General features: G+C 44.2%; 1 protein-coding gene across 1 annotated transcript; it reads left to right on the forward strand.

Annotated features, from left to right (window-relative positions):
• The first annotated feature begins 1,038 nt into the window (after positions 1-1,038).
• Positions 1,039-4,098, forward strand: LOC146975245 (protein NLRC3-like). The gene is made up of 3 exons (XM_085794679.1): positions 1,039-1,060; positions 2,006-3,806; positions 3,921-4,098. Exons 1-3 carry the CDS (start codon positions 1,039-1,041, stop codon positions 4,096-4,098), a joined length of 2,001 nt encoding a protein of 666 aa, XP_085650805.1.
• The last annotated feature ends 10,380 nt before the right edge of the window (positions 4,099-14,478 follow it).

Genomic DNA, 14,478 nt, shown 5'->3' on the forward strand with positions numbered 1-14,478 from the left:
GCTTTAACGATTCCCTTATCGATCCGTTTGGTTCAGAAACTCGCGCATTAATTGATTAATGACGTTACGTGACGTTCCGTTAAAATCAATCTTCATTATAAATGAGGGTGCTTAGTGTTTATATCCACACGTCACCGTTTGTTCTCACAAAATAAAGTTAGTGGCATGTCTGCGTGGAGCGGAGCTGCTGACAGATGCAGCTGACAGTGACGTTTCTTCATCACTAACCTGTGAGCCACCCTCCGGTCCTCCCTCCCTCACGTCGTGAGGACAGGACAACGTCTCCTGAACAGGCTACATATTCTTTCTGTTTTTCTCTCTTTATTCTAACCACTTCCTTTCAGGTTTTGCTCGTAGCCAGGTGAAACGGTAGCTGCGCCCTGTGTCTTTTCTCTGGCGCGCTCTCTCTCTTTCGCTCGCTCACTCGCTCACTCCGCATAAAAACGAACGTTATGAAAACAATAACCTACAGATGCATAAAAACCATGTAATGGAAACATTGTTAAATTCCTCCTGTGAGCACAGCTGGCCCACAGCCACAGTGGTCTAGTGTTAATCTGTCCAGGCAGGTCGGTCCTGTCAACTTTTTTAATGTCAGAGCCATTAATGCAGTGTTTTCAACCTTGGGGTTGGGACCCCATGTGGGGTCGCCTGGAATTCAAATGGGATCGCCTTAAATGTCTAGTAATTGATTAAAAATAAATAAATAAATAAATAAACTAATTATTTTTCACAATCTTAAACAACTATATTCTTGATATATTCACTTTCTTGAATAAATCAAGATAAAATAAAATGCAGCATATACAAATATCTGAGCTTGCTCATCTTGAATGAGGGTCACCAGAAATTTGTGATGTCAAAAGGGGTCATGAGCCAAAAAAGGTTGGGAACCACTGCATTAATGCAAACAAACCCATTTCTCTTTTATTCCCTCACCCAATGAGAATCGATAAGAGAATCGATAAGGAATCGAATCGATAAGCAATATCGATAATGGAATCGGAATCGCTAAATTCTTATCAATACCCATCCCTAATGGAGGAAGGAAGCGATGGTGGTCGGCCTATCCGGGGGGGGGGGGGGGGGGGGGGCGTCGAACACTGTACAATCAGCGCATTATAGCGCATTTATCGTTTACGAGCGGCAAAGCAGCAACCTGTCCATGTGTCCGTGTCTGTGTGTACGTGTGCGCGCGCGCGTGCGTGTGTGTGTGCGCATACGTGTACGTGTAGAGAGAGACGGCAGGTGGACTGACTGGCAGAGATGAGAGGTGGTGAAACGCTGTTTAAAAATTCTTCTTATTCTTATTATTTAGTGAGAGTCTGTGGCGAAACACTGCCTCTGGCCAGTTCAATCTTGATTATTCTGTCTGAACTTTTTTTGTTTAACAAAATTATCAAATTATGTAGGTTTCATTAACGGCAAAAATTCATTTTTACTTTTTACTTTTACTTTGAAAGTACATTTCAGAGCCTGTACTTTCTTACTTTTACTTGAGTAAAGGAGTTGAATCAGTACTTCTACTTTTACCAGAGTAATTTTTTACACATGTATCTGTACTGTACAGAATATGAGTACTTTTGCCACCTCTGGTTTTAGTTTTATGCTGTCACTCATAGAGTTTCTGTTCCAGCTGCTGGAGGAGAACATGGTCACTTTTGTCAAGAACGAGCTGAAGAAGATCCACAAGGCTCTGAGTCCAGATTACCCAGAATGCTCAGGGAGCCAGACGGAGGATGAGGAGGTGTTGGACGGTGAGGATGAAGAGCAAAGGAGGAGCAGCAGAGAGGCATTAGTGAGGATCACAGTGAACTTCCTGAGGAGGATGAAGCAGGAGGAGCTGGCTGAGCGTCTGCAGAGCAGTAAGAGGATTTCTCTAAAGATTCAACATGATGGACAAATGAGACGTTCACTGACATCAACACATGGGGGGAAACATGTTCATACAGTTGTTATTTAAGAGGAATTAATATTTTCTTCCTGAATTCTTTTGTTTATTCAGGAACTCCTGGTCCAGAGTGTGGACGTCAACTCAAATCTGTCCTGAAGGAGAAGTTCCAGTGTGTGTTTGAGGGGATCTCTAAAGCAGGAAACCCAACCCTTCTGAACCAGATCTACACAGAGCTCTACATCACAGAGGGAGGGGCTGGAGAGGTCAATGATGAACATGAGGTCAGACAGATTGAAACAGCGTCCAGGAAACCAGACAGACCAGAAACAACCATCAGACAAGAAGACATCTTTAAAGCCCCACCTGGAAGAGACCGACCAATCAGAAGAGTGATGACAAAGGGAGTGGCTGGCATTGGGAAAACAGTCTTAACACAGAAGTTCACTCTGGACTGGGCTGAAGACAAAACCAACCAGGACATACACTTCACATTTCCCTTCACCTTCAGAGAGCTGAATGTGCTGAAAGAGAAAAAGTTCAGCTTGGTGGAACTTGTTCATCACTTCTTCTCTGAAACAAAAGAAGCAGGAATCTGCAGGTTTGATCAGTTCCAGGTCGTCTTCATCTTTGACGGTCTGGACGAGTGTCGACTTCCTCTGGACTTCCACAACACTGAGATCCTGACTGATGTGACAGAGTCCACCTCAGTCAACGTACTGCTGACCAACCTCATCAGGGGGAACCTGCTTCCCTCTGCTCGCCTCTGGATAACCACACGACCTGCAGCAGCCAATCAGATCCCTCCTCAGTGTGTTGACATGGTGACAGAGGTCAGAGGGTTCACTGACCCACAGAAGGAGGAGTACTTCAGGAAGAGGTTCAGAGATGAGCAGCAGGCCAGAGAGATCATCTCCCACATCAAGACATCACGAAGCCTCCACATCATGTGCCACATCCCAGTCTTCTGCTGGATCACTGCTACAGTTCTGGAGGAGCTGAAGACCAGAGACGGAGGAGAGCTGCCCAAGACCCTGACTGAGATGTACATTCACTTCCTGGTGGTTCATCTAAAACTGAAGAAGGTCAAGTATGATGGAGGAGCTGAGACAGATCCACACTGGAGTCCAGAGAACAGGAAGATGATTGAGACTCTGGGAAAACTGGCTTTTGAGCAGCTGCAGAAAGGAAACCTGATCTTCTATGAATCAGACCTGACAGAGTGTGGCATCGATATCAGAGCAGCCTCAGTGTACTCAGGAGTGTTCACACAGGTCTTTAAAGAGGAGAGAGGCCTGTACCAGGACATGGTGTTCTGCTTCGTCCATCTGAGTGTTCAGGAGTTTCTGGCTGCTCTTCATGTCCATCTGACCTTCATCAACTCTAAACTCAACCTGATGTCACAACAACAAACAACCTCCAAGAAGACTGAAACAACAGGAGTCAAATCTGCAGAGACAAACTTCTACCAGTGCGCTGTGGAGGAGGCTTTACAGAGTCCAAATGGACACCTGGACTTGTTCCTCCGCTTCCTCCTGGGTCTTTCACTGGAGACCAATCAGAATCTCCTACGAGGTCTGATAACTCAGACAGGAAGTGATTCACGGTCCAATCAGGAAACAGTTCAGTACATCAAGGAGAAGATTAAAGAGAGTCCCTCTGCAGAGAAAAGCATCAACCTGTTCCACTGTCTGAATGAACTGAATGATCATTCTCTAGTGGAGCAGATCCAACAGTCCCTGAGATCAGGACGTCTCTCCACAGATGAACTGTCTCCTGCTCAATGGTCGGCTCTGGTCTTCATCTTACTGTCATCAGAAGAAGATCTGGACGAGTTTGACCTGAAGAAATACTCTGCTTCAGAGGATGTTCTTCTGAGGCTGCTGCCAGTGGTCAAAGCCTCCAACAAAGTTCTGTAAGTGTAGAGATAGTTGGATTTATTCATGATTATATAAAAACACTTTTGTTTTTGCAACAGGTCAGATAATAAACTAATTTCTTCTTTGATTCCCTATGATCATCTCTTCAGACTGAGCGGCTGTAACCTCTCAGAGAGAAGTTGTGAAGCTCTGTCCTCAGTCCTCAGCTCCCAGTCCTCTAGTCTGAGACACCTGGACCTGAGTAACAACAACCTGCAGGACTCAGGAGTGAAGCTGCTGTCTGGTGGACTGGAGAGTCCACACTGTAGACTGGAGACTCTCAGGTGAGGATTCATCCAGCTGTTTATCTGATGCCTCTTGAACACAGCAGCAGGTGTTGACAGAGGGTTCCTGTGTGTTGTTGTGTGTGTTCAGTCTGTCAGGATGTCTGATCACAGAGGAAGGCTGTGCTTCTCTGGCCTCAGCTCTGAGCTCCAACCCCTGCCATCTGAGAGAGCTGGACCTGAGCTATAATCATCCAGGAGCCTCAGGAGTGGAGCTGCTGTCTGCTGGACTGGAGGATCCAGACTGGAGACTGGACTCTCTCAGGTATGGAGAGACTGCTGCAGCTACACACACTGTCTGATAGAGGAGGAGGAGCTGGAACATTTTCTATGGCCCCGTTCACACCTGGTATTAACATCTGTCTCAGGTGATCCATGCATTGATGACATGAGATCCCATCACTCAGACCATATCCAGAGGTGGTGTAGGCCACAGTGAAGCTCCGCCCACTCCACTGACGTCCTCTGTCTCAGTCTGACTCGTCCCAACATAGTTTATAGATAGATATCACGTGACGTCACCAGTGATGGGAATAACGCCATTAAAATAAACGGCGTTACTAACGGCGTTATTTTTTTCAGTAACGAGTAATCTCACTAATTACTATTTCCTCCGTTACAACGCCGTTACCGACAATTAAATTAGGTGCGTTACAAACTACTCAGAAGCCGTTGTCCTCCGACTTGGCTCATCTCAGCCACAGAAGCTGAGCATAACTGTTTTTTTTTTTTCTTCTCTCTCCTTTGGTGAGGGGAGGGGGGAGGAGGGAGGGACGAGACAACCGCATAAGTGATGATGATTGGTTAAGGCAGAGTTAGGTTTCATGCTAAGCCAATCAGAGGCAGTGTTCAGTTTGTACACAAACCACACACACACGCAGACACAGAAACTAGCAGAGGGAAGCTGCCGAGTTCGGAGGGAAAATTAGTAGGGATGCACCGATTGTGAAATTCTGGGCCGATGCCGATGCCGATGTTTAAAATAACAATTTGGCCGATGCCGATGCCGATGTTTTTTCTTTTTGTTATTTATTCCGTCTTTGGTGCCACAGAAACATTAGGCTACTGAACTATTTTAAAAGTCTTTCAGCTCTTCATCATATTATTATTTAATGAGCACAAATTCAGTTAGACAAATTTATGAAACAAAAACAAACTTTAATGTCAATTTTTACTTGACATAACCTTAAAACACTTACAGTGGTTTTTTTAATAAAATGCTCAAATATGTCAAATTACTTCAACTTCTCTCCCTAACCCCCTTTATCTGCAATTAACCAACTTGCTCAGTAGGCTAGTAACACAGAGACAGAAGGATAAAAGGTTGTTGTTTTTTCCCAAACAGTTGATGAACTAAAAATAATCTGTATAATGTACACTGAAAGAGGAACTAAGCAGGATTTCTCCCGTGGCTATGCTACATTTTTACCTCAATTAAAAAGCCCCAGAGTGATTGTGATAGTTAACTACATTAACGGAGGCTCTCTGTCTTCACCTGGCGTCTCTCTCGTTGCAACTAGGGCTGCAACTAACGATTATTTTGATAATCGATTAATCTGTCGATTATTTCTTCGATTAATCGATTAATCGGATAAAAAAAAAGGTACAAATTTGATTTGCATTGTACGGAAGAGAAGAATGAGAGGAGTTGTTCCTCAGTTTGATCCAGCATGTCACTGGTATATCATTTATTTATTTCTCCCTAACTTTATTCAAAAACAGAATGATATTCCAAATGGACAATATTAGTGCAAAAAATTGCACAAATAGGTGTTTTTTTAAAGTTAGTTGAACGGCCCAGAGCTGTTAAACTAATAATAGGCTACATTAAAAAATAATAATAGTCAAAATTCATTAGGGCACTGCCTGATTTGCTTACAAGTGGAAGTCTGCAGCATGTTTACATCCAGAGGAAAATTCTGATCAACCCTGAAAGTTCATCATTCACCGGATCAACCGACAACAACCTGACGTTACTCCGACAGTTTTCAGTTTCGCTCACAGCCCGTTTCCCCAACCGGCCCACGTAATCACACCGTGATAAACATCAGTCACCGCGGGGGGACAGGCTGGACCATCGGTATTAACTGTAATAGCGCCCACCACCATAAAATAAGACGGGTAAATGATCATCAAATCTCTAATGTGAGTCCTCCACACACCGAGCTCTGAGCAGAGGAACAGCTGATCAAACCTCAAAGGAATATTTCTACCTTTACTCCAGGTGTCCAAATCAGTCAGCAGCAGCAGTCATCAAACTCCAACAGTTTTATAATCCATAATATTCCCGTTTGCATCGCGTTCCTCGCGGCCAGCTGTTTCATTCATTTGCATTGTGTGAAAAAAAAGAAAAAAGATTTAGCTAACGTTAGCTTTAGCGTTAGCGTCCTGACAGGAGAGGCTGACAGAGGAGACAGTGAAGCCTCTCTGCTGCTGGTACCGAGTCCAGAGTAGACCACCGGTCCAGACTCCAGACAGTCCGTGACCATGTCCGTGACACACCGCGTCCGAACCGCGCGGACCGTGTCCGTGTGGGAGTAACGTTGGACGTTGGGAGTAAACAACGCGGTGGAACCGGACAACACAGGTCCGGTATCAGAAACACGGCTGTTGCTGTTGCCGCCGCTAAAAACACCTCTTTTTTTTACATGATGCAAATGAATGAAACTGGCTGGCTGCCAGGAACGCGATGTAAACGGAAATAATATTAGTGGATTATTGGAGCTGGATGACTGCTGCTGCTGCTGACTGTTTTGGACACGGTAAAGATAAGAAATATTTCCTTTTTTCCCTGGCTCTGGGCCAAGTTAATCGCTACCCAACGAATCGATAATCAAATTCGTTGCCAACGAATTTAATAATCGATTTTTATCGATTTTATCGATTCGTTGTTGCAGCCCTAGTTGCAACATCAGTGTAGTAGTCTACCTGGCCCCGCGATGTTCGTGTCCCAGCTCTTGTCTCTGTGGCACCGCGACACAGACGCGCTGCGTAACGTAATGTTTATAACAGTTACGTAATCCACCGCTCCATTTATTGATTTCTCGCTGGCGTCGTTGTAAATACACGTGGCCAGGCGGAGGTTAGAGGAAAAAAAGCGACCAGACGAGTTCCTCTCTAACAGTGTATTAAGCCCATAGGGGATTTAAATGACGAGGGGTGTTCAGGCTCCTCCGTTCCTCCGCTCGCCATGACCACGCTGCACATATCAAGCGTGTTTATTAAACATGCGCGCAACTTTTTTTTTCAAAAATCAATCCGCGGATCACATGTGTGCTGAACCGAAGATATTGATCCGAACAGATCACAGATCAATGATGATCCGTTGCACCACTAATATCTTCCCCCCCAAACAAAGGAAAAAAGAAAGGTTCCTCCCGAGCACAGCTGTTCATGCGGCATTTAAACCAACATAAACATCGGCCACTGCCATCGGTGAATGTCATCTTTTTTTGCCGATGGCCGATGGCAGTTAACGAGCCGAACATCGGCCGATGTCGATGTTAGACCGATGCATCGGTGCATCCCTAAAAATTAGCGTTTTCAAAGTGGAAGTAGGCCTACAGACACTACTTTAATCTCCTTGAGGTAAAAGGCAAGAACATATGTGAGGTGTACATTATGTCCTGGAGCGAAGTGTTTGTCCACGTCCGTTATAAGAAACTCCAATCTACTGAAGCATCTCTCAACGGCACACGCTTCTACAAAACTAGTGGCCCAACACACCGTTGTTGACACCGTTTGTGATGATAGCAGGGTGTAGGCTACTGCGAAGCCAGTTTAGTGTGTTAGCGGGATATGTTCAGTCTAAAGCCAGGCTCTCCTGTACTACAAAGGGCTCTCTTTTAACCCGGCTAGATCACCACTGTAACTGATGCTTAGCTCATTAGCCTACATGGTCCCGACCAGGTTATGTTCAGAGTTTAATCCTAAAATCGTCTACAGCGCCGCTGTTTCACGATTTAACTCATTTTCAGCTGCGTCACCTTTACTTTGAAAGTCCAGTGGAGCTGGATCAGAACGGAGCGTTTGTACGGAGGGAGAGACCACGCTGCTCCGCTGCTGTTGACTTTCTCTCTGAGCGTCTCCGCCTGCAGATGTTCAGCTGAGGGAATACGCTGCTCAGCTGTTGATCCGACTCGCAGACTATTATAGTCTATTATAGTCTTTCAGCGGTGATCACCTCTGAAAGAAGTTGTGCGCTCGCAGCAGGACAGATAATCAGATGGATAATCGGTAAAGTTAATAATTTCACTCAATGTGGCCATGAATACATTAATTTCGCCTGTTATATCAGTGTTGCCTAAACGCACATCTTGAATAGGTCTCCGCTGTTTTCACATTTAAAAAGGTCTTTGTACAGAGACAATATGAGATTTGCTTGTAGCCACAGCACTTAAAAAACCCACTGTGACCTATTTTCATACGCATACCAGCCTCGCTTTCAATAAGACACACACTCGCATTCCATAGCCTAATTGCGATCAGTGAAATATAAGAAAACAATAAAATACAATTTAAAAATGAGAAAAAAAAATCTGAATTCTTCGACATATTTAAAGCAGAAGTAAGCGATCCGGTCGTTTTGGCTAATGCTGCGTTCCAGGCAGGCTTTTGAAACCGTAAGTTTCAGCTTCAAGTCACGACTTACGACTTTGTAGCGTTCCAGGCAACCCGCAACTCGTGTTTTTCCGACCTATTTTACCTGTGAAAGTCACTATAACGGTCACTCGTAACTTCCGACCTGTGAACTCGCACCGGATCGAACTGGTACACAGGTCGGGGTTACGGGCTGCCCTGAACGCACCATAACTTCTTGTCAGCCGACGGAGTTAGCAGCCCCCGCCCTCGTCATTGATCTATTGGTCCTCGTCCCTACGTCACCACATTCAGGCGCATCCCTTGGCTCTAAGTACTTTCTACTCTTACTCAAGTAAATATTTGAATGGCTTCTTTTAACTTTTACTTGAGTTACATTATTCTAAAGTAACTATACTCTTACTTGAGTAAAATTTTTGGCTACTCTACCCACCTCTGCCTCTGGTGCATAGTGGTCACTACAGTGGACGGCTGTTTAAAAGTCATTCCATCCTAAATGCAAAGGTTTCTATGGTTGAATTGCCCATCAGCCCATAGAGGGCTCTCTGCTGCACCACTCCATTGAGGTTAATTCAGTGGTCAGTCGTTGTAACTGCAAGTAAATTTTATCTGGATCCAAGATGGCCGCCAGACAGCCACCTAGGTTGGCGGCTCCTGGCATATCCTGTCAAACCGTCTTTTCCAGAAGAACCCTAGATATATATATATAAAAAATTATGATATACAGTAACATCTATGTAATATAATTATTATTTCATTTTTGAAAAATTTATTTCAAATAAGTAGTTAATTACAATTAACCATGTGTCCACTGAAGTGGACATCATGCATCAAGTCCAACACAAGTCACGTAATTGCTTTACCTTTTCTTGTGACTGTTCTGGTTGTAAATTATATTATAAATTTAAAAATACTTATACTCCTTTGCTCGATTTATAGGCTACTCATTTAAAAATATACACTTCTGTGCAGATTAGCTGTAATTTGTAGGGCCAGATAGCAGAGGTAGGATGAGGGAGATGTGGAAGATGTGCACTGTTAAAGGGATAGTTCACCCTAGAATGATATTTCGCTCATTATCTACTCACCCTCATGTTGACTAAGGGCTGGAAGAAGTTTCAGATTCCTCCGTGGCTTCTCTGAGTTACAGGGGGTCTCGGCATAGCAGTGCATGTCCATATAACGGTTGCAAAGGGACACCGGAGCTCTTCGTAAAAAAACACACACAAAAAAACATCCAAATACCTCCATGATGCTCGTATGTAATGTCCGTCTTGTGCTGAAGCCCCAAATTGTGTAATTGTCCCGAAAAAAATTAAATAAGTCTATATTTTAAGCTTGTTTGTAGCGGAAGCTTCTTGAAGCTCCTCTTCCTGGTCCGTCCAAATCTCGCGTGATTTGCGCCGGCGTCAGTATGCGTCAGTGCGGTTACTGCGAATCACGCGAGATTTGGACGGACCAGGAAGAGGAGCTTCGAGAAGCTTCCGCTACAAACAAGCTTAAAATATAGACTTATTTAATTTTTTTCGGGACAATTACGCAATTTGGGGCTTCAGCACAAGACAGACATTACATACGAGCATGGAAACTTCTTCCAGCCCTTAGTCCACATGAGGGTGAGTAGATAATGAGCGAAATATCATTCTAGGGTGAACTATCCCTTTAAAGCAGAAGTAAGCGATCCGGTCGTTTTCGCTAATGCTGCGTTCCAGGCAGGCTTTTGAAACCGTAAATTACAGCTTCAAGTCACGACTTACGACTTTGTAGCGTTCCAGGCAACCCACTCGTGTTTCTCCGACCTGTTTTACCTGTGAAAGTCACTATAACGGCCACTCGTAACTTCTGACCCGTGAACTCGTACCAGATTGAACTGGTACGACTTCACGGTCGGAAAAACACGAGTTACGGGTTGCCTTGAACGCACCATAACTTCTTGTCAGCCGATGGAGTTAGCAGCCCCCACCCTCGTCATGGATCTATTGGTCCTCGTCCCTACGTCACCACATTCAGGCGCATCCCTTGGCTGCACACACAGCCCTGCATGCCGTTCTCTCTCCTCATTGGATAAAAACTGTAGGATACGATAAATGTTTTCTCCTGGGCTCAGAGCAGAGCAGAGTGACTGACAGACCCGTGTTTCAGACCAAACACTCTATAGAAGTGATTGCTGTCGGAAGATAGAACTATTTAAGACTTATGTTAACACAAAAATATCGCTTACTTCTGCTTTAACCTGGCCACACTCAAGACCAAATACATCTGCATGCAATGCTGTGTGCCAGTGTGCCCTGGATGCTTTGCCACCTTTCATAAAACCTAGGTTTGATGAACTGAGCATATTATTGAGGTGAGGAAGACGTGTTTGGAGATGAAGAGACAAATATTTCAGTTCTTGTTGCCGAAAACACATTAATTCTAGTATAATGGCATGGTAATACCAGTCCTGCATCCTTAAACAACTATGGTAACTAATAATAATGTTCTTCTTGTTGGGGATGTTTTGAAACAAAGAATTGGCTTAGGTGTAAGCTTCAGAGTTGTGAGAGTCGTTTGTTCTCTTATTCAGGCCTATACACAATAGGCCTATTTATGTGTAAAAATATGTAAAAATGTTTTGCAAAGCATACAATTAAATTATAGTTAATGAATTAACCATAAATCACAATTTTGATTAATCTTTACATTAAATTCATAGTTTTATGTGAGTGCAGGCGCATGTAGTCCACTGGAGTGGACATGTCTGTAACTCTCTGAAAAAAATCATGTTTGAAAAGTTTTTTTTTTTTTTCATGCCCTAAGAAGGATAAAAATCTTGACTGAGGCTAACATAATTCATGCATCAGAGGGATAATAATCTGACATAAAACCTGAAAAACTTTTATTCCATAAATGTGCAGCTGATATGCGATGCAGAGTGTGTGTTGCTACATGTTTCTACACGCTCGGTGGACGTACACTTCATCCAGTCGGCACCGGTTTGGATGGAGCTGTGACAGACGGCTGGTGCTTCTGTAACAATACAACCTGCCTATACAACTTCATGTGTTGGTACAACCATGCTCCTCTACAGCTGAGGCTGTGAAGAGCCTCCTCCTCTTGTGGCTGCTGTAGCTCTGGAGTTGTGTGTATTTTTTTTTCCATGTTATGGAACTATTCTGACTTTACTTATTAAATAGTTATTTTTTTTAATATATTTTTTCCTTTATTTGATAGTACACAGTAGGGCTGTCAATGAATGGCAGAAATGAGGTTAGAATATTAAAGCAGATATCAGTGGCACGGCCGTTTCGGCTAATGCTGTGTTCAAGGCAGGCTTTTGAAACCGTAAGTTACAGCTTCAAGTCACAACTACGACTTGGTAGCGTTCCAGGTAACCCGTAGCTCGTGTTTTTACCGTCCTGTTGTCTGTGAAAGTTCCCTATAACGGCCACTCGTAACTTCCGACCCGTGAACTCGTACCAGATCGAACTGGTATGACTTCACAGGAAGGAAAAACACAAAGTACGAGTTTCCTTGAACGCACCATGAGTTAGCAGCCCCCGCCCTTGTCAGGCATCAATTGGTCCTCGTGCTACGTCACCACATTCACGCGCATCCCTTGGCTGCACACACAGCCCTTCATGCCGTTCTCTCCCCTCATTGGATAACACTTGTATCCCACAAGGAAAATTTTCTCCTCGGGTTACAGCAGAGCAGAGTGACGGAGAGACTCGTGTTTAGGCTGAAATACTTCATGTAAGTGATTGCTGACGGAAAATAGGACTATTTAGGACTTATATTAACAAAAACATTCCACTGATATCTGCTTTAAGATATTCGAATAAAATTCGAATTTCTATTTTTTCATATTTTCTCCAAAAATCAATACAAAGAGATGGACTTTTATAGGTCGCCTGTATTTATTATTATCAGCGCATGTCAAACACGTTTTGAACAGCTTACATTACACAAAACAAACGGCTACACAATGCAAATCAGCAACGACATATTAATAGGCCTACGTGAAAAAAGACCGCGTTTTACTCGGCCTTTATCAATTCATGTCAAACAAGTTTTGTGATGACGTGAGCAAACAGCTCGCTCAGGAAACGGGATAAGAGCCGGCATGTTTTATTCCCACATCCCAGTAATGATCCTGATAACGCGGATCAAGTTCAGTCGTGATGAAGCAGAGGATCATCATCATCATCAGGTCTCAGTGAACGGCACGATTTTTTTTTAACGTGCGATTAACGCTGAGAAGCTGCTTCTCTCCAGACGTGACCACACAGACAGGTGTGTGTGTGTGTGTGTGTGTGTGTGTGTGTGAGTTACTACGGTTACCGCGGCGCTCCCGTCCCCCGGATATTTCTGCAGCTGGATTGACATGATCCGGTCTGAGACATGAGACTCGCATTTGTAGGAGGAAGTTGTAGTTGCTGTTGTTGTGGTTGTGGTGCGCGTGAAGATAATTTAAAAATAAATTATTAATATTTGAACATCATATTTTCATATTTGAATTTCATTTTAATCACTATAATTCTAATATACATTTGAATTTCAAATATTCATTGACAGTCCTAGTACACAGTAGAGACAGACAGGAAAGGGGGAGGCAGAGAGAGGGGGAATGACATGCAGGAAACGACTGCCCGACGCGGGATTCGAACCGGGGCCGATGCTTACGATCAAATCTGAGTTTCCCGCACCGTTCATGAATCTGGAGTAGAGTTTCAGTAGCGTGAGTTTGTGCAAATCTACACAGATTTACTAACGTTTCAGGAATGAGACCCACTCTTCTTCTTTCCTGGTGCATTGTGGGATATCTGGGCTGGTCAGCTCCACCTGTTGTGTCTTCATCTTCTTTGCTGTGACGTGTGTTTGTGCAGCTTGAGAGTCAGAGAGTGAAAGTGTGTGTCTCACACTGCAGTGACATCACATGGAGAAAAGACATGATGAAGTGTTTCCTCCTGGTCTCCTCCTGCTCTGTATCATCACTAGATAAAGACTCCAGCTCCTTCTTCTCTGTGCTCAGTGTTCATCCAGACATACCAGCCTCCATGTGAACACAGTGATAAAACAGTGTGTGTGTGAGAGCCATGTAATGTCCATGTGTGCATGCTGACAGAGAAGGTGCTGCTCTGACCCCCCTCCTCCTTTCAGGGTGCAGCCTGCTGGAGTCCCATGGTTGACACCAGGTCTGAGGAAGTGTAAGTCTGTTTTTACTTTGATTCATGGAAACAAAGCAGCACATTCAACCATCTTCACACTGTCACATCACTGACCTCATGAGTCTTCATCAAACTGTCAATAACTGATCACATGATCAATAACTGCAGCTGTGTCTTGTTCTCTCCATCAGATTCCTGTCCACTCACAATCGACACAAACACAGTGAACACAAAGATCAAACTGTCTGACAACAACAGGAAGGCAACATGGGTGAAGGAGGAGGATCAGTCATATCCTGATCATCCAGACAGATTTGACCGGTGGCGTCAGCTGCTGTGTTCAACTGGTCTGACTGGTCGCTGCTACTGGGAGGTCGAGTGGAGAGGAACCGTTTATATATCAGTGAGTTACAGAGGAATCAGAAGGAAAGGAGACAGTAGAGACTGTTTGTTTGGACTGAACGATCAGTCCTGGAGTCTGAGCTGCTATGATGATGGTGGTTACTGGGTCAGGCACAATAACAGACTGACACATATCACCTCCTCCTCCTCCTCCTCCTCCTCCTCCTCCTCCTCCTCCTCCTCCTCTGTCTCTAACAGAGTAGCAGTGTATGTGGACTGTCCTGCTGGCTCTC

This window comes from Trachurus japonicus, chromosome 13 (assembly GCF_045865225.1).
Source record: "Trachurus japonicus isolate A0001 chromosome 13, Traja_1.0".
NCBI lineage: Eukaryota > Metazoa > Chordata > Actinopteri > Carangiformes > Carangidae > Trachurus > Trachurus japonicus.

Coding starts and splice junctions, on each gene's coding strand:
- LOC146975245 (XM_085794679.1), top strand. CDS start 1,039: ATGGAGGAAGGAAGCGATGGTG. Junction 1,061..2,005: donor GGAGGAAGGAAGCGATGGTG/GTCGGCCTATCC, acceptor TTGTTTATTCAG/GAACTCCTGGTCCAGAGTGT. Junction 3,807..3,920: donor AAAGCCTCCAACAAAGTTCT/GTAAGTGTAGAG, acceptor TCATCTCTTCAG/ACTGAGCGGCTGTAACCTCT.